Source organism: Dendrobates tinctorius, unplaced genomic scaffold (assembly GCF_039654945.1).
Source record: "Dendrobates tinctorius isolate UK_male_01 unplaced genomic scaffold, ASM3965494v1 ptg000006l, whole genome shotgun sequence".
In the NCBI taxonomy this organism is placed as follows: Eukaryota; Metazoa; Chordata; class Amphibia; order Anura; family Dendrobatidae; genus Dendrobates; species Dendrobates tinctorius.
The window spans coordinates 13093029-13113180 of record NW_027361674.1 but is presented as its reverse complement, the minus strand read 5'-3'; the positions used below and the strand labels follow the sequence as shown (position 1 = coordinate 13113180).

The 20152-nt window shown below is 43.0% G+C and overlaps 1 protein-coding gene across 5 annotated transcripts in view; it reads left to right on the top strand.

The window, feature by feature from the left end:
* Positions 1-20152, top strand: part of SYNE2 (spectrin repeat containing nuclear envelope protein 2) — a 553640-nt gene that overhangs the window by 264923 nt on the left and 268565 nt on the right. For all 5 annotated transcript variants that reach the window (XM_073570820.1, XM_073570828.1, XM_073570812.1 and 2 more), the window contains 4 exons: positions 6525-6748; positions 10896-12975; positions 13851-14173; positions 15912-16056. In XM_073570820.1, the coding sequence (XP_073426921.1) occupies positions 6525-6748; positions 10896-12975; positions 13851-14173; positions 15912-16056 (2772 nt within the window). The remainder of the gene's footprint in view (positions 1-6524; positions 6749-10895; positions 12976-13850; positions 14174-15911; positions 16057-20152) is intronic.

The window sequence follows — 20152 nt, the reverse complement described above, 5'->3', positions numbered from 1 at the left end:
ACCATAGATTGCTCTATGCATCAGTCTATATTGAGTGTCCCTCCAACCTTCATTAATCACCTCCTTCCTCATCTTCATCCACCCCTGTAATATCTTATCCCCTGCTTCAGAGTCACCCAGTTGTCTTGCCCATGCTCTCCAGACCTGTTCTGGGCAGATTGGAATCAAAACCTCCCTCAAAGCTTTATATAATGCGGAGATAGAATTCTCATGTCGGTCTTTCATAATAATTCTGTCCATGTCATTCGTCACCTGTTCCATTCTAACATCCCTCAGTTGTGACATTAGCCCCTTTTCTATCTGTTTGTATTGGAGGATTTGGAATGTGGATAGCCATATTTTGTCACGATTTCCTGGTAAGTCAGCCATCTATTCTCCACCTCATGTATTAGATCTGTCACCCTTTTTATCCCCTTGTTCTTCCATTCTGAAAATAATTTGTTGTCTCTTCCCGCTGGGAAATCTGGGAACCTCCATATATCAAGATGCTTGGATATTCTCCAAGACAACTTGAATTTTTTCCTCACTGCTTTCCAGGCCATCACCGTATCTCTACATACCAGTGAGTGTTTAATGTTCCTTGGTATGTTGGCCAATGACGTGTGTAATAGTGCCCCTAAATCCCAGGGTTTACAAAACTCACTCTCCAAACGTATGTCAGAATGCCCATTTGTCTTCCTCTACCAGTCTATGGCATGTCTCATCAGGCATGCCAAATTATACCCTCTAATATTTGGCAGTTTAATGCCTCCTTGTTCCAAAGATTGCATCAATTTTTCCGTTTTAATTCTCGGTCTTTTCCCCCTCCATAGGAATGTCGAAAATGCTTTATTCAATCTATTTATGTCTGTGTGTTTCAACAACATGGGGATGGTCTGCATTGGGTAGAGTAACTTTGGAAAGCACATCATTTTCAAGAGATGATTTCTACCTAGCAGAGATAATGGTAGCCCTTCCCACAACTTCAAATCCCGTTCTATTTTCTGTATCAAAGGTTTGTAGTTTAAGTCATATATCGATGCTGACGTACATCCCATCTGTATTCCTAGATATTTAAGATGTGACTTTGCTATTGGTATCCCACAGATTTCCCCCCTTGTTCCATCTGCTACCATTAGTGGCATCCTTTGCCCACAGAGAAATAGTATTTCACACTTTGTTCTGTTCAATTTAAAACCTGACAAGCTCCCAAACTCCTCTATCTGTTTTATCACTTTCGGTAGGTCCCTCTGAGGATTGTTCATGAATAATATAATATCATCCGCAAATAGCGCTGAGTGCAGTCGTTCCTTCCCAACACTAATGCCTTCGAAACAATCTCCTTCATTTAACAGTCGAGACAATGGCTCAATGGCAAGGTTAAACAGGAGGGGTGACAATGGACATCCCTGTCTAGTCCCTTTGTTCAAAGGGAAAGACTGCGACAGGAACCCGGGCGTTGCCACCCTCGCCTGAGGATTCGCATATAATACTCCTATAAACGTACGAAAGGCTCCCTCTATCCCCATATTGTCGAGTACCGTCTCCAGCCATGTCCACTCCACGCTGTCGAACGCTTTTTCAGCATCAAGCGTCACCATGGCTGGACATTCCTCCTTTCGAAGATCCCTGTGTCTAATAGCATCCATTACCAACATGACCCTCCGCACATTTGTCACCGCTGCCCTTCCTTTAACAAACCCCGATTGTGCCGGTGAAATTAAATTTGGTATTATCTCCGCCAACCTATTGGCCATCAATTTGGCCAAGATTTTAAGATCCTGATTTATTAGTGAAATTGGCCTATAGTTTGCTGGATTGTCTAGATTCTTATCGCCCTTGGGTATCAATTTTATGTACGCAGTGTTGAGATGTCCCGAAATTCCACATCCTCCCAGTATTTTATTGTACATTCTAGTCAAAACCGGCGCTATCTGCTCTCCCATTTCTTTATAAAATTCCCCATTGAACCCGTCAGGACCCGGTGCCTTGTGTATATTCAAATCCCTTATTACCGACTGTACTTCCTCTATTGTTATTTCCGCGTTCAATCTAGACAGCTCTTCCTAATTTATTTGCGAAAGTTTTATTTTTCCCAACAGATCTCTTCCCCCCTGCTATATAAATTCTCATAGTACTTCCCCAAAATCTCTGTAATCTCCTTTGGGTTTGAGGATTTGCTCCCGTCCGGTCTAGTCATATTAGTTATCAAGGTCATTGGTCGTCGTCCTTTCGCCAGATTGGCCAATAATTTCCCCGCTTTATTGCCAAATTTGTGTAGATCAACTTCCTGTTGTGATCGTATCAGGTCCTCTCTTTTCCCCACCCAAGAGTGAAATTCCTGTCTCGCTGCCTTCCACTCCTCTTTCGCACTTTGTGTCTTGTTTGCTAAGTACCCCGTGTATTTCTCTCTGAGGGCCTCGCTTGCGTTTTGGTATTGTTTATGAGTATGCTTTCTAAGTTTAGCTACATGTCCCATCAATCTACCTCTCAGTACTGTTTTTCAGTTTCCCAGAACAACATTACATCCGCCGCATGTTCACTATTAGTACTGCTATAATCATCCCACCATTCGATCAGAGTTTTGGCAAATTCCTTGTCTCTAAGCAAAAACGACGGAAACCTCCACAGATAATCTGTCCCCCTCTGTATTGTATCATTGATGTCTAAAAGCACTGGGCTATGATCCGATATCACCATATCCTCAATAACCACATCTCTAACCCTATGCATCAAAAGTTGGTCAACCAAAATGTAGTCAATCCTGGACCACGCTTCATGAGGATGTGAATAGTGAGTGTACTCCCGGTCATTTGGATGATGCAATCTCCAGCTATCTTTCAAATTTGTGTCCTCCAAAAGCTTGGCCATTAAACCTTTAACCTCTCTAATCGGCCTACCATCATCCCTACTATATCTCTTGTCTTCCCCCCTTGAAACCACCGCATTAAAGTCCCCTCCAACCACCCTTTTTAGTTCTGTATCCTTTTCCAATTCCTGAGTGATGAAGTTAAAAAAAGAAGTTTGTTCATTATTGGGGGCATATATGTTATGTATACCAAATTCTCCCTGTGGACTGGAAAGCTTGATGCAGATATACCTCCCTTTCTCGTCATTGGTCTGAGACACTATCGTGTGGTTAAAATTTTTGTTGATCAAAATCATCACCCCTGCCTTGCGTCCCATGGAGCCTGACCCAACTACTTTTCCCACCCATAGTTTTTGCATACGAAAGAAATCTCCCTGGGGTAGATGAGTCTCCTGTAATAATGCTATATCCACTTTCAATCTTTTGAGGTGCCTCAATATCATCATACGTTTATGTGGTGACTTCAATCCTTTTACATTCCATGTCACTATTTTAACCATTATCCCAATTCCTCAAATATGTCAAGTCGCCATGTGGTCTTTCATATGTGTGGTGTTGTGCTTCCTTCAAGCGTTCAGTGCGCTTATGCCGTTGCATTCCCTGTGCCCATCCAACCTTCCTGTATCCATTAACAATTAACAACCCCTCAACTATCCCCCCCTGTACAATCAAATGTCTCTGCACTCCCATTTTTTCTGTGATGCTCCTGGCTCCGCTATTCTCCCTCAGCCATTTAATTAAGAATTATACGTAGTCTATCCCTCGTTAATTTGTTACCCAACTAACCCAAACAAGGCTTTCTTGGTCAGTAGTCTAGCCAACATATAGCACCCCCTCCCTCCTTTCCCATGCATAATATTTGTCATTACTGAACCCAGAATCTTTCTTCTTCCCAGCTTTGTGGATACCTCAACATCCAACAGGGGAGTTTATCAAATAAAAATATAAATGCGAAAGAAGCCCGATCCCCCCCAGATATTAGTACTCCCCTCCCCCTACCCCTCAGAGTAAGCAAAACCCCAATATCAATAACATCTGGAGAGACAAGAGGAACCAGTAAGAAGAGGCCACTTCAACCCCCACTATCCGTCAATCTCTCCTCTCATAAATCCCTCAGTTCAGTCTTCAAACCCACTCCCCAGAGTCTCTCTCAAGGCACTCCCCTGCCCTGGTTTCCCGACTTGTGTGTCGGCGATCTTCGTGCCTTAGGGTTCTCCATGTGAGGCTCCTTCCCTTCCTCTCTCCTTTCAGTCCATTCGTTCCAGCCCTCCTCCAGAACCTCCCCTTCCCTCTCCCCGTGTCGACCACCCCTCCTCTCCGGAGATTCACTTGTCAGGTTTCTGTCCTCCATCTCCTCCATCCATCTCTCCGCCTCTCTCAAGTCCTTTGTCACAAAAAAGATCCATTTCGTTTTGTCACTCTCAGAAGGGCAGGGTAGAGTAGTTGAAACTTTATACCCTTGCGGTACAGTGTGGTGCATATCTTGCTGAAGGACTTCCTTTTCCGGGTGACCTCTGCCGAATAATCCCCAAAGATCAATATTTTATGTCCTTGAAGAGACAGTGGGGTCCTTCGTCCTCTAAATGCTCGCAACAACTCTTCTTTGTCCTTGTATTCCAAATATTTTATTATGACTTGGCGCGGTCTGGGTGATCCAGTCACTCCTGCATTACCCTCCTTCCCGTCCGCTCCCCATGCGCCCGTGTTTTCTCTTACAGGGCCCACTCTGTGCGCTCTTTCCACTCTGCATCTGTGTGACAGGCCCAGCGCCTTGGGAAGCTCTGCTTCACAAATGTTATCCAGCTGCCGCATGGTTATTGATTCCGGTAACCCCACCAGTCTTAAGTTGCTTCTCCTGGACCGGTTTTCTAGATCTTCCAGTTTGTCTTTCATAGCCTGGGAACCCTCCTCCATCTCCTTCATTTTCCCCTTTAACGTTGTCACCTCATCCTCTGTATTAGATAATCTTTGTTCCAGCTCTGCCACTCTGACTCCCTGCTGTGTGATCTGTTCTTTAATGGGGGATAGCGCCACCCCCACCATGGCCTCCAGGGACTCCTTTATCTTGTCCGTCAGGTGTGCTGCCACTGCTCCTGCCAGGCGATCATATTCTATGAGCACGTCCGTTAACTGACTGCTCTGCTGGGCTGCCGGCTGCTCATGCTGCCTTCTCCCCTCCTCCTCCATCAGGCTCTGCTCACCTCCCTGCAGACCGCTGTATCCCGCGTCTGCCGCGCCCGCCGCCATTTTGAGATCTCGTGCTGCGTGGTCTTCCCCAGCAGCTCCTGGCTTTAAATGCTTGCCGCCGCTCCGGAGAAGGTACCGCTCCATATACCGGCGTCTCCTACTTCTTATCCCTCACTTCCCGCTGTCTCCCGCAGCCTTGGGGTGATCTTTGTCGGTCTTTGTAGCTGAGGGGAGCGCGGAGCTCTGTCTCCTGCGTCCTCACATCACAGCGCCGGAACCGGAAGTAATTCTATTTTTTACAGGGATATGGTACCCAGGGCATGGAGGAGAGTCTCCTCTCCTCCAGAAACTGGGTACCATCCGCACATGAAGCGCTCACTTTACGCATGGTGGGCATAGTCTCATGCGTAAAGTGAGCGTTTCAATGCATTCCTATGGCAGCAGGATTAATGGACATGCTGTGGATTTTACCGCTATGCGATTCCGCAGCGGTAAAATCCGCAGCATTGACACAGCAACTGCAGAATCCCATAGGATTGCATGGTGATGCATTTTTTAAGTGTTTCCGCAGCGGTAAAAACGTGGCGGAAAAGCTTAAAAAATGCAACGCGGGCACACAGCCTTAATGTTTTTAGTTTTTGTAATGCTGTATTGTGAAGAAAGTTATATTGTTGTTTATCTTTAGTGATCCCTGAGTTCTACATGCCTCTTTTTTCTTCTTTTTTCTAATTTACTCTATTTTTGGCATGTAAGAGGTGATCTTCTCTAGCTTGGTGGTGCCCTCCATTTTCTCTTTCTTGTTGCATAAGGCCACAGAAAGGCTACAATCATCGCTGTGTATGGACTTATTACTCAATTTTCAATACAATAACTGTCCTTAAAGGGGTTGAACTGCAGCAGTTCTCATTTCTGCATCACACACTGAGAGACACTGCTGCATTTGGGCCAGTTGCTCAGGCGGCCTTCTGAAGTCCGTCATCCAACAAGCAAACGTCCTATTGGACAGGACAGTGGCCCAGTGGGTGGCACTGTACAGTGGCCCATTTGATAGCGCTGTACGGTGGCTCAGTGGATAGCACTGTATCTTTGCAGCACTGGGATCCTGGGTTCAAATCCCACCAAGGACAACATTTGCAAGGAGTTTGTATGTTCTCCCCATGTTTGCGTGGGTTTTCTCTGGATTCTTCAGTTTCCTCCCACATTCCAAAGACATACTGATAGGGAATCTAGATTGTGAGCCCCAATGGGGACAGTAATGATGATGTCTGTACAGCGTTGCGGAATATGATGGCACTATATAAAAAAAGCATAATAAATAGACTATAAGACGTGAAAAATTCCTGCTGGGTGTCCAACACTTGCTTTGGCTGTTGTTCCGGCCGGCGTGTAGCAGCATTCCTCACCAATCGTTGCATAAATGAAAGGCGCTATATAACCTTTTTAAGCAATAAATTAATTTCTCAATCTTCTCTGTTTGGTTTTTTTTTAGAAAATTTGTAAGGATATTCTGGAGCAACACGATTCATGGATACAATTGAAGACACAAGATGCAGATGTCCAAAGTTCTGAGCGTGAAAATCTCTGGACGACACTGGTGGCATTAAAAAATGAAAAGCAAAAATTGCTTGAGGAATCCATGACCTTCCAGGATGCTCTAAGTGCAGCCAGACGGACTTACCAAATGATGACCAAAGAGAAGGAAAATCTAAAAATGTAAGACTCCATATTCTAATTTATCCATTTTATTATATAGATTTGGCTTTTCTTTCTGTAGCCTGGGGAGGACAGTGGTTAATTGCATATTCATGTAATGGGAATTACAATTTGGTATTTTCAAGCTTATTAGAAAAAGCAAAAGAGCACCAAAGATTCATTTTACACAAGTAACTTAAAGCGTTAGTCCCGTTTATAAAACCCGTTTTCAAATAAGCAATTAGGGAATTTTGAGTTAATATTGGGGGGCAGGATCCTCATCTTTTGGCCAGGGTGAAGACCAGTTGCAAGGAGTTTCTTATTCTGGAAGATCTGTCCTGTCCTTCATTACATAGACATCCCTTTGATTTGAATGACTAATATGCAACTCTTACTTTCTCCTGTGGAGGCGCTGCAGGGAAATGAAACATTTAAGAATTACAGCTAACTGCTGACAGACCCATCAGAGGGGCATTTTACAATTAAGTTGTTATAAGGGTACCAAACTTACAAGTTAGAATTATCCAAAACAGATAAAGCCTTTGAAGGGGTTGTCCACTATGTTAATCCCTTTCTGACATCGGATGTAATGATCTGGGCCAATTTTACCATGGACGGATCATTACGTCATCGCAATTGGCCGCACTCAAGGGGGGTGTGCGGGCGATCGCCGCCGAGTGTCAGCTGATTCTGAGAACTGCCACCTGGCATTAGGACTGCTTCCGGCACTTGAATCCCCCAAAATACTGCAATTGAACAAGATCGCAGCATTCCGGAAGCCGACAAAGGGTTGACAGCCCCTCTGCCTTTGGATCAGAGACCCCGCGGCGTGATGCGGGGTCTCAGTCGTTGCCATGGTGACTCGATGTCGTCATGATGACATCCGGGTCACCACAGCTAGGAAACTTGTTGATCATGCGCATTGCACGTTCAGCAAGTCTCTTTGTCAGTGCAGCGCTGACAGCTTCTATGGCATGCAGATGCTGCTTCATAGATCAGCCTGCAAAAAATTATAGTCCCATAGTGGGACAAAGTCAAAAGTTAGAAAAAAGTAAAAAAAAAAAAAAAAAATTAAACAACTTGAAAAATATTTTAAAAAAAATCAAAAATAATAAAAATTCAAGATATTCTATCTCTAAATAAATATAAAATTGAAAAAAAAAACAATAAAAGTACACATATTTGGTATCACCGCATCTGTAATGACCCGACCTATAAAACTGTCCTGCTAGTTAACCCCTTTAGTGAACACCAAAAAAAACAAGGCAAAAAACAATGCTTTATCATCATACCGCCGAACAAAAAGTAGAATAACATGCGATCAAAAAGACAGATATAATTAAACATGGTACCGCTGAAAACGTCATCTTGTCCCGCAAAAAATAAGCCGCCATACAGCATCATCAGCGAAAAAATAAAAAAGTTATAGCTCGCAGAATAAAGTGATGCAAAAATAATTATTTTTTCTGTAAAAGTTTTTATTGTATAAAAGCGCCAAAACATAAAAAAAATATATAAATGAGGAATCGCTGCAATTGTGCTGACCAGAAGAATAAAACTGCCTTATCACTTTTGACACACACAGAACAGCATACCCCCCTCCCCCAACCCCCAAAAATTCACGATCTGCTGGTTTTTGTTCATTCTGCCTCCCAAAAATCAGAATAGAAAGCGATCAAAAAATGTCATGTGCCTGAAAATGGTACCAATAAAAACATCAGCTCATCTCGCAACAAACAAGACCTCACATGACTCTGTGGGCCAAAATATGGAAAAATCATAGCTCTCAAAATGTGATGCAAAAAATTTTTTTTGCAATAAAAAGCATCTTTTTGTGTGTAACAGCAGCCAAACATAAAAACCCGCTATAAGGCCTCTTTAACACATTCTGATATTTCCGGTACAGGAGATGTCAGTGTCTGTGTCTGTAATACTTGCTGCACACGTGTGGCAACAGTGTGCCGCATCAGTACCACACGGACAGGCGCCAGGTAAGAAGCGTTATAGTAAGCACTGCTCCCTGGCACCGGGTGCTGAACACGGCTCTCCGCAAGCAGGGGAGAATGATGAGAGTTATATTTAAGTAATAAAAGAGACAGCAGGCGGCGGCTGATGAGACTATTACTCCCATCAGCCTACCCCTGCTTCTGCTAATAACAGTGACAGCAGGAGCAGCTGATTCATCAGCCGCCTCCTGCGCTATAAATAAATAAATAAATTAAAAAAACGGCATGGGTTCCTCTGTATTTTCTATAACCAGCCAGGCAAAGCTCATAGCTGGGGTCTGCAACCCTCAGCTGTCAGCATCAGCAAGGTTGGTTATCAAGAATAGAGGGGTTCCCACGTTGTTTTTTTAAATTATTTAAATAAATAATTAAGAAAACGGCATGGGGTCCCCTCATTTTTGACAACCAGCCTTGCTAAAGCTCACAGCTGGGGATCTCCAAACGCGACATGGTGTCCGATCTTAATTACAGCCAATTTTGCATTGAAAAAGTAAAACGGCGCTCCTACCCTTCCAAGCTCTGCCACGCGCACAAATAGTGGTTTACTCCCACATATGGGGTATCAGCATACTCGGGACAAATTGCACAACAGCATTGGGTCCAATTTCTCCTGTTAAAATAAAAAATTGGGGGAGAAAAGATTATTTTTTGTGGAAAAAAACAACTTTTGCAGTCCCAATTTCTCCTGTTACCCTTGGTAAAATAAAAAATTTGGATCTGAAGTACATTTTTTGTGAAAAAAGTTAAATGTTCATTTTCTTTTAAACATTCCAAAAATTCCTGTGAAGCGCCTGAAGGGTTAATAAACATCTTGAATGTGGTTTTGAGCACCTTGAGGGGTGCAGTTTTTAGAATGGTGTCACTTTTGGGTATTTTCTATCATATAGACCCCTCAAAGTGACTTCAAATATGATGTGGTCCCTAAAAAAAATGGTGTTGTAAAAATGAGAAATCGCTGGTCAGCTTTTAACCCTTATCACTTCCTAACAAAAGAATTTTGGTTCCAAAATTGTGCTGATGTAAATTAGACATGTGGGAAATGTTACTTATTAAGTATTTTTTTCTGACATATGTCTGTGATTTAAGGGCATGAAAATTCAAAGTTGGAAAATTGCGAAATTTTCAACATTTTTGCCAAATTTAGTTTTTTTTTCACAAATAGACACAAGTCATATCAAAGAAATTTTACTACCATCATGAAGTACAATATGTCATGAGAAAACATTTTCAGAACCACCTGGATCCGTTCCAGAGTTACCTCATAAAGGGACAGTGGTCAGAATTGTAAAAATTGGCCCGGTCATTAACATGCAAACCACCCTCGGGGGTAAAGGGGTTAAAGAACATTCTAATAGGCCCAGGGTAATGGAAAAATAATAATAAAAAAAGTAATTATTCACTTAACAGACCAGCCTTGCTCCTTTCTACTCTGCACTGTATTTCCGCTGTTCTCCTGGCTTTTCCTTCCAGTGGGGGTGTCATGTGACCGCTGCAGACAATCAGTGGCTGCTATAGTCATCACATTTTATCCGAGCTGGATGAGAGCTTGTTTTAAGAATGTGTGGACAAGATGTTACGATGTGTGATATAGTAACCCTGCACCTTCTGTAAATCGATGCAAAGGGGTTCCCAACTTCTTTTTTCAGAAGCTGCCATTGTGGTGATGTTACATGCAACATATAGTCGTTGGGTGGCTTTACCATAGTAGCTAAGGGGCATGTTTATAAACCTGGCTCGTTGACACCTGTAAGGGTCAATCATTTCGTATATGCAACTTGTGCATGGCACAAGGCGCCCATTGGTAATGGGCCCACTGCGACCCTAAATGCAGCTTCCTATGTGTAATTATCTAAGCTAATGAATTTTATAGATGGTGGGTTCTTAGAGAGCATAAGAGTGGAAAGCTTCATGATAAGCTATTTGAAAGCTAGATGTCCATATATTGTCCTTGCACAAGGGACCATGGACCCCAATATGGACAAAACCATTGACACCAATTTGTCAGACAAATCCATAATTATCAAGAAACGAGAACGTCCTGCTGAAACAAATCCAGTTACCTACTTATAAGGGTGCCATACTAATGTTGTGGATATTTTTTTGTTTATTGAAATCCTTTTATGATAGGGTTTTATTTGACTCCAGTCATCTTTCTGTTTCAGGTCATCTGCTGAAAGTCTCCAAAGTCATCTGGATAAATTGAAGCATTTCCTTGACAAACTAGCAAAAGGAAAAAAATCCTTAATGGTGTTGAAAACACTGCAGTCAAAACTCGGGAACTGCAGGATAATATGCAAAGACAAAGAAGAAATAGATGTCGATATCAGTCAACTTGAAGCCTTCTGGGAACATCTAGAAGACAGCGTTCACAGAGAACAAGACCGACTCGTAAAAGAAGCTGCAGAACTTCAATTTCTTCAACAGAAAGTTGACGACCTGCATAGTATCATTGGTGTCAGACAAGTCTTGCTTGACCAACCTACTCCTTCTCCAGAAGACCTAGTGAAAGCCTCTTTACTTCTCTCGGCAGATGTCGACACCATAAAGCATTTATTTTCCTTATTAAGGAATGCCTGCGACTTGCAAATCAAGAGATCTTGGGGAGGCAATGAGCCTAAAACTCTGGAAAGCTCATTGGAAAAGCTGCAAAGTTCTTTAGAAAGTTTAGAAGAAAGAGTGAACGATCAACAGTTGACTCGATGTCAAACACTAGATGTCATGCTAGATCAATACTCGTTTCTGAAACCTTTATATGACTCCCACATATGGATCAAAAAATCGCAAAATAAGATGATGTTTGATCAGTCCATTGCTCTTCTTCCAGAAGATGTAGAGCAGCAGATCAAAACTTCTAAAAACTTGCACCAAGAAATTTTGGACAGGGATTCTGCTGTCAACTCCATTATTGAGGAGTCAAAACACATATCACAAGGGATCGATCCAGCAGCGTACAAAGATATGTGCTCATTTTTCCAACAATTGCAGGAATTATATCAGGAACAGATTATACAATCAGTTGACCGATTACAAAAGCTCGAATCCGGGCTGGAAAAGAGGAGAGCACTTTTTTCGGAAATTGAAAAGCTGAAAGAATTACTGCATTGTCTAGAAAAAGAAGCAACTCCAGTGAAAAGAGGAATATTTACTGCGGCTGAGTTATGTGAACAGCTAAATTGTCTGAAGGCCAAGACTACGGAGTTGGAGAAAATTGAAGGTCTTGTCTTGACACTTCTCAGGAACAGCCAAAGCTATCATAGGGAACTTAAAATTTCCGAGCAGTTATATTTAAATGACATATTAAGAAGCCTTAAGTCCAAAGCAAGAAGAATTCGGACATTAGAAGAAAAAAAGTTTTCGCAGGCTGAAAAATTGCTAAGAATTTCTAACGAGTTTCAAGAAAGAACAACTTCCCTTAGTCAGGAATTGAGCTCATTGCAGCCTATTGAACCCAAGATTGGTGATGAGGCTGAAATTCAAGACGGGGAAGATTTTGAAAAGAAATTTCAAGTTTCCCAAAATGCTGTCTCATCATCTCAAGTTCTCTTGTCGGAGATATTACGGTATAAGGACTTGTTTAAAGATAGCGGACTTTACTGGGATGGTTTAACTGTTGATAATCTACGGAACAAATGTCTACGTTTCCCGTTGCAGAAAAGTGGTCACTATGGTCATTACGAAGCTGTAAAAGAACGATACGAAGAGCTTTTAGGTGAAGCTAAAGTGATGAGTTTTTCAGTACAAAGACAAGCTTCGGCCCTAAGAACTCATTTTGACGTTATAGATGCTCAAGTTTTATGTAAGAAAATAATGAAAATTAAAATATTGGTTGCCGAAGCGCTGAGCTTGTTACACGAGAAACGTGATGGCCGTGATGTTTTCCATGATGAAGAGCTCACCGTAAGAGTCTTAACTGAAAGTATGGCTCGATTACACCAGTCTCTTAGTCAGTTGATAGCTTTTTCTCTCACAATGGAAAAAAGTATTCAGTATCGGCTGGAACAAACTTTGGGTAATTTACGAAAAATTCACCAAGATCTTATGCAGCCATGTGCGGTTAATTTGGACAGCTATGAGATCCAAGAGCAACTTCTAAAGCTTGAAGCGCTCGATAAAATATGCAAATCTGAATTAAAGGACGCAAGGGCCATTTCTTCTGAGGCATCTCCAGATGAACTGATTGGGCAATTTAACGAAGTAGAGGACATCGGAAAACAAGTCAGCAACGCTATCACTCACCATAGTGTAAGTTTGTTTTGGTTGTTGTTTCTTTATAAATTGTGTGCCTGATCTTGTAGTGATTCAGGATCCATAGGGTGCATGTTTTTTGTGCTTACTGTATATATGCATTGTCAAACATGGAAGCCTTAAGCATGCTCAGATATGGATGGTCCATACTATAGCTGCCAATTGTCCCAGATTTCTCAGGACCCTTAGGTCAAAAGGGGCAGTTTGGTTTATGTTTGCTCTGCCCAAAAGTGGGTATTCCAAGATGGAGGAGGGCCCCTGTGAAAGTACATTATATGGACCCATTACAGTCCAATCATTCATGATAATGCACAATTCCACCTGCTAGTGGACCCACCTACTTCTTTGTCTCTATGCGGCTGCCCAATATGTTCCCCATCGATCAATCCATGGTGCATTTTCTTACTTTACCTGACGTTGTGTAAGATGAAAGACTTGGTAGGCCAAGACTAAGATGGTGCATGATGGTTTGATATTTTTTATGGTTACTTCTTTGTGTTCCTGAGCTATTGGTATTAAAAAAAAAATACAATAACTCTGGTACCTGTTGAACTTGAAGATACCTTACAGTGGCACACAGAGTGCCAACGTCTCCTTGGTACAGGGCCGCAGCATGTGCATGAGTCCTTATTATTAAATTATCTCCCAAATAATTTACATATATGTGCTGTTTTTTCTTTGACATTACCATAACTGAAACTGCATATCTGTTAAATTCAACATAGGGTCCCAATCCATTGGTCAAATCTGGAGAATGTGTGAAGCATTTGACTTTACAGTTTTGCAAGTTTTTATTCATCTCATGTATTTTGTATCGATCATTGAGTCTCATTTAAGAAAGAACCACCATAATGTTGGCTTTATTTTATCAGACCACCATTGAGAAGACATTCAACATTTTCCAAGAACTTCAGCAAACCCTTACCAAACTTGCAGAGCTTTTCAAACAACATGAAGAAACACTGCTAGAAAATCCAGTTGATTTTAATGATGGAAAGGATCAGGTGACCATACTTAATTTGGAACGAGAAAGAATAAATATTGCTCTAGCGGAAATCCATAATCTCGCGAACCAGCTGAAATCCAATTGTAATGGGCAGGATCAAGAAAAACTGGATGACCTGGAGAATCAGATCTCCAGCAAGAATGCGGTATTGTCTGAGATGTTCAAAAGAAAACAATCCGAATTGGCCAGGTTTGTATCATCACATAAAGATTTACTCTAATTATGTAGATAACATAGAGGCAGCACATTTGGCTTTTCTGTGGCCCTTGGATAGGAAGAAGTTGTTGAGAACCTATGATTGGATCTCCTCTCCAAAGAACTTGCAGTGTTTGCAAACAGAGGGATGGGATATCAACCCAAGGAGTAAACGAGTATTAAGTCCTTCCATTCCTGGGATCTACAGGTGACTTAGCATTGTGAGAAAAATTAGGATAATATACAATATGGATATACCGTACTCCATTTTTCGGTCTTCTTTTTTTTTCAAATTTCACATCATGACCGTTGTCACATTGTTGATCTATGAAGCTTGTGATATTTCAGTTTTAATGCAAGTAGAGGATCCGTTGAGATCAGTGGTAAAAGTTTAGCGATATGTTTTTAGGCATGACGAGCAGGTGTCCATGCTACACAGTGCCCAAATAACATTTCCTTAAAGGAAATGTTCCATCTGAAAAATAACGTTTTAATTTAAACCAAGTTTCCGTATTGCATATATTTTTAGTATTTATTTTTCAAATGATGATCTTTATTAAAAAAAACCACAGTAATCTTGCACATTTCATACTGACCACTGGGGCTTTTTTAGACTCATACGTACTATCTTTTACAGCAGGCTCATTATCATCAGAGGCAGGATTATGATTTCTAACACTTCTATACACAGCTGATGACATAGGATCCACCAATCACAATAAGAGATAACACAGGATCCACCAATCACAATAGGTGATGTCACACCTGACACTGCTCAATGGCCTTTGCACACACACATTAGATGCTTCAATACAACAGATAGGATCAGTGTCTGTTCATTGCTGTTAATATACATGTGATTTTCTGGAAACAGGAAGTATGAATCTAAAAAAGTCCTAATAACAAGTTTGAATATTTGTATTATTTCCAATTTGTGTTATTTTAATAATGATTGTGATATGAAAAAAAAAATATATTGCTAAAAAATTGTCAAAAATACACTTTACATAAAAACCTGACTCAAACAGTAGGTCATTTTCTGATGAGCCATTTCGTTTAAAGAGAACTTGTCACCTGCACATGCAGTTTCATCTATCCCTATTGATAGATCCCATAGGGACTTACAGCAATGCTTAGAATGGGGCCCTACAGATCCTCCATCTGAATGGTGGGGAGGTTGAGCATACACATTTCTATTCCTTTCATTCTCTATGGGAGTGCCTGAAAATTGCTACAGTACCATAGAGAATGAATACAGCGGAAGTGCGCGTGTTTAACATCCACTCCATTCAGAGGCCTTTCTCGATATTAGCGGTGGTCTTTTGGCAGTTGTATCCCCAGCAATCAGTAAGTTAGCCCCTATCCTATCAATTTGGGAGATGACTTAAATGCTTGGTTTAACCCCTTTAATCATTTAATTCCCTGCTCTTTCTATACTTAGGAGTCCAGTGGGCGGTTCCATTCATAATTCTATTCATAGCTGTCAGCATTTCCCCAGAAGGTCCACACTAGGGCTGCACCATTATTCCATAAATCCCCCCACTTACCCCCACGTTGTGCATTTCTTCCTCATCTCTGGCCCTCGCTCTAAATTGAATATGATTACAAATTGGCCTTTAATTTCCCTTGAGATTTCAGAACGACGAGTGATAATACATGGAACGAACTTGTCACACTCCAGAATGTATCCATATGAATTCATAGATTCAATTTTTCCTTGATTATTTTCTAGATACCATGAAAAGCACCTACTGTTCAAAAGTCATAAGCAGAAAATATTCCGGCATCTTGAAGAAATGGAAGACGTTATCGGAGATTCTTTTTCTCAGAAGCCAACATCTTACAAAGCCGCTTTGGCCCAGTGGGAGAAAAGCAAGGCAAGTTCGCTACCAAAATCATCGATAAGGCTGGTTTCACATTAGCGCTTTTTAAGCGCACGCACGGCCGGGGGTAGCTCCGCCCCCGAGCCGGCTCTCTGCCCGGCGTGCCCGCCCCTTGCTTGTAGCGCCGCCTCCTAGCGCACAGCGGCGCCTGCGATCGGCGCACCCTATCTTTAGCATAGGGTTCGCAGATCGTGCGCAGGCCGTGCGCTAGTTGCGCTTTGACCTGCGCTGCGCACTTTTGACGGTGCGCCGTGCGCGCCAAAATCAAACTTTTCAGATTTCGGCGTGCTCGGCGCACCGTCAAAAGTGCGCAGCGCAGGTCAAAGCGCAACTAGCGCACGGCCTGCGCACGATCTGCGCACCCTACGCTAAAGATAGGGTGCGCCGATCGCAGGCGCCGCTGTGCGCTAGGAGGCGACGCTACAAGCAAGGGGCGGGCACGCCGGGCAGAGAGCCGGCTCGGGGGCGGAGCTACCCCCGGCCGTGCGTGTGCTTAAAAAGCGCTAATGTGAAACCAGCCTAATTCACTGTTTGGATTTTTTATGTAGACAAATTTGGGTTTTAGGGATGTTATCCGATCGTTAGGACTTTTATGACTGGTTGGTCAAGCAGTTATAGAAGCCCGATATGTACAAGTACTCAACCTGCGAACTCTCCAGCTCAGTCCTGACCACCATTGGGGCAGTGTCTTCATGTTCTATCTTTCACCAGTTATGGAAACCTCTTGTACAACAGAAACACCAATTTCGCTACATTTAGTTAAAGCTCTGATCACTTCACATTTGAGGTATTTATCGAATGCAAATATTGGTCATTTTTACCTCTGACATAGGTCTTCCACCTCTGCTGCTGTGTAGATGCGTAATGGCAAAAGTCACACATAAGGAGATACCTCTGTATAGGAAACTGCAGCAAATAAACTTCCCAGATTGTAGAAAAATAAATGGCAATGCTAACAGAACACTCATCCATGAAATAGGGATCCTATGCATACAATCTACACATGCGCTGGGTATTTTCCTAGGGCTGAAGCGTAAAGTAGTGTGAACAAGGTCAAATAGGATGTGTGGTTCCCCCTTATCTTTCATGGAGGGTGGCTTTAGTAAATCATCCTTGACGACATTTCGCAACTTCAATGACAACGTTTTGCAACTTCTCCTCCAAGCAAAATTTGTGCAAAAAAAAATTAGCCCAATCCCCCTTTTTTTTAAAAAGATTCTCTTCTGGGAAATCAATTGCCCTAAGAGGATATAAGGATGTTATAGAGGAACAAACGAGTGGCCAGATGCGCGTTCCTCCAGGTAAGTCCTGCTGACCGATGATGAGCAAAGAAGCACTGGGAAGTTATGACAACACCTTTGCAGGAGGTTATTTTTTTTGTTGAACGCCGGCTAATTACCATATCTACTCATGTATAAGTCAACCCAAGTATAAGCTGAGGCACCTAATTTTGCCTCGAAAAACTGGGAAAACTTATTGACTTGAGTGTAAGCCGGGTATGCTTTGTCCCCTCATTCCTATCCTGGTATGCATGGTTCCTCATCCCCATCTTTGTCTGCATGGCTCCTTATCCCCATCCGTGTCTGCATGGCTTCTTATCCCCATCCGTGTCTGCATGGCTTCTTATCCCCTTCCGTCTCTGCATGGCTCCTTATTGCCATCCTTGTCTGCATGGCTCCTTATTGCCATCCTTGTCTGCATGGCTCCTTGTTCCCATCCTTGTCTGCATGGCTCCTTGTCCCCATCCTTGTCTGCATGGCTCCTTATTGCCATCTTTGTCTGCATGGCTCCTTGTTCCCATCCTTGTCTGCATGGCTCCTTGTTCCCATCCTTGTCTGCATGGCTCCTTGTCCCCATCCTTGTCTGCATGGCTCCTTGTCCCCATCCTTGTCTGCATGGCTCCTTATTGCCATCCTTGTCTGCATGGCTCCTTATTGCCATCCTTGTCTGCATGGCTCCTTATTGCCATCCTTGTCTGCATGGCTCCTTGTTCCCATCCTTGTCTGCATGGCTCCTTGTTCCCATCCTTGTCTGCATGGCGCCTTATTCCCATCCTTGCCTGCATGGCTCCTTATTGCCATCCTTGTCTGCATGGCTCCTTGTTCCCATCCTTGTCTGCATGGCTCCTTATTGCCATCCTTGTCTGCATGGCTCCTTGTTCCCATCCTTGTCTGCATGGCTCCTTATTGCCATCCTTGTCTGCATGGCTCCTTATTGCCATCCTTGTCTGTATGGCTCCTTATTGCCATCCTTGTCTGCATGGCGCCTTATTCCCATCCTTGTCTGCATGGCGCCTTATTCCCATCCTTGTCTGCATGGCGCCTTATTGCCATCCTTGTCTGCATGGCTCCTTATTGCCATCCTTGTCTGCATGGCTCCTTATTGCCAACCTTGTCTGCATGGCTCCTTATTGCCATCCTTGTCTGCATGGCTCCTTGTTCCCATCCTTGTCTGCATGGCTCCTTGTTCCCATCATTGTCTGCATGGCGCCTTATTCCCATCCTTGTCTGCATGGCTCCTTATTGCCATCCTTGTCTGCATGGCTCCTTATTGCCATCCTTGTCTGCATGGCTCCTTATTGCCATCCTTGTCTGTATGGCTCCTTATTGCCATCCTTGTCTGCATGGCTCCTTGTTCCCATCCTTGTCTGCATGGCGCCTTATTCCCATCCTTGTCTGCATGGCTCCTTATTCCCATCCTTGTCTGCATGGCTCCTTGTTCCCATCCTTGTCTGCATGGCTCCTTGTTCCCATCCTTGTCTGCCTGGCTCCTTATTCCCATCCTTGTCTGCCTGGCTCCTTGTTCCCATCCTTGTCTGCATGGCTCCTTGTTCCCATCCTTGTCTGCATGGCTCCTTGTTCCCATCCTTGTCTGCATGGCTCCTTATTCCCATCCTTGTCTGCATGGCTCCTTATTCCCATCCTTGTCTGCATGGCTCCTTGTTTCCATCCTTGTCTGCATGGCTCCTTGTTCCCATCCTTGTCTGCATGGCTCCTTATCCCTATGCTTGCATGCATGGTTCCTCATCCCTATCCTTGTATGCGAGGCCCCCATGAGAAAAGCATTAAAAAAAACATCCTACTTACCTTCCCTGCACGCCCTCGCAGCATCTTGTTCCGGTCCCAGCAGCTCCTGCAACCGAGCGAACACATGTCCCTACTCATTAAGGAAATGAACATTCACCTCTCTCCACACCTATGGAGAGAGTGGAGAAAGATGAATATTCATTTGAATATTCATTACCTTAATGAGTGGGCACCCGTGAGAGCCCGGCAGCTCTGCCGCTCCCCCTCTCCCACCGTCTTCTGTCACAATGACTCGTGTATAAGCTGGGGGAGGGGGGCTTTAGTGTTTTCAGCACAAAAAAATGTGCTGAAAAATTTGGCTTATACACGAGTATATACAGTAGAAACTCATACTAGTACGTTATCTCGTGTTGAGCTTCCAGGATTTTGTTCTTAGACTTTTGCTATTATGGAGTCGGGCGTGCACTGGGCATTGATGCTTATGGAAAGTGTAAGTCAAAAATAATGATGAAAAAAAATAGTACAGCGTGTGCAGACCTCGAATTGAAACAAACAGATTTACATGTACTAGGTTGTTCTAGTTTTTGGTGTAGGATCCACAACAAATGTTCAGAACATATGAACATACCCCTATGCGTTTACCATGACCCTATTGCGGATTTCAGCTTTCAGCAGAATATTTAAAACTTCACAACTGTTTTGCTTGAGACTTGCAGGAGCCATTATCTTCATCAACCACAACATGGAGGATTACAAGAAAGAACTGACTCACACAAAATTGAGGTCATACAATACAGTCTAGAGAGGAATTACACTCATCAACTAGATGTAGCGGTTAACACAGCGCCATCTATTCTTTGCTCAACACAGGCTTCCACGGCATAAGCCTGCATCTACTGTATACTCCAACAGCCACTTCCTTTCATCCATGATTTTATCAATCTCCAGGTTAAATGCAACAACTTTTTCGTTTTACAAAAACCCTCAGTATAATATGAAGCTTTACCTGTTGGCTCGGCTTCTTCTGATTGGCTTCTAAGTGTACAGGCACAAGCTCACCAAGG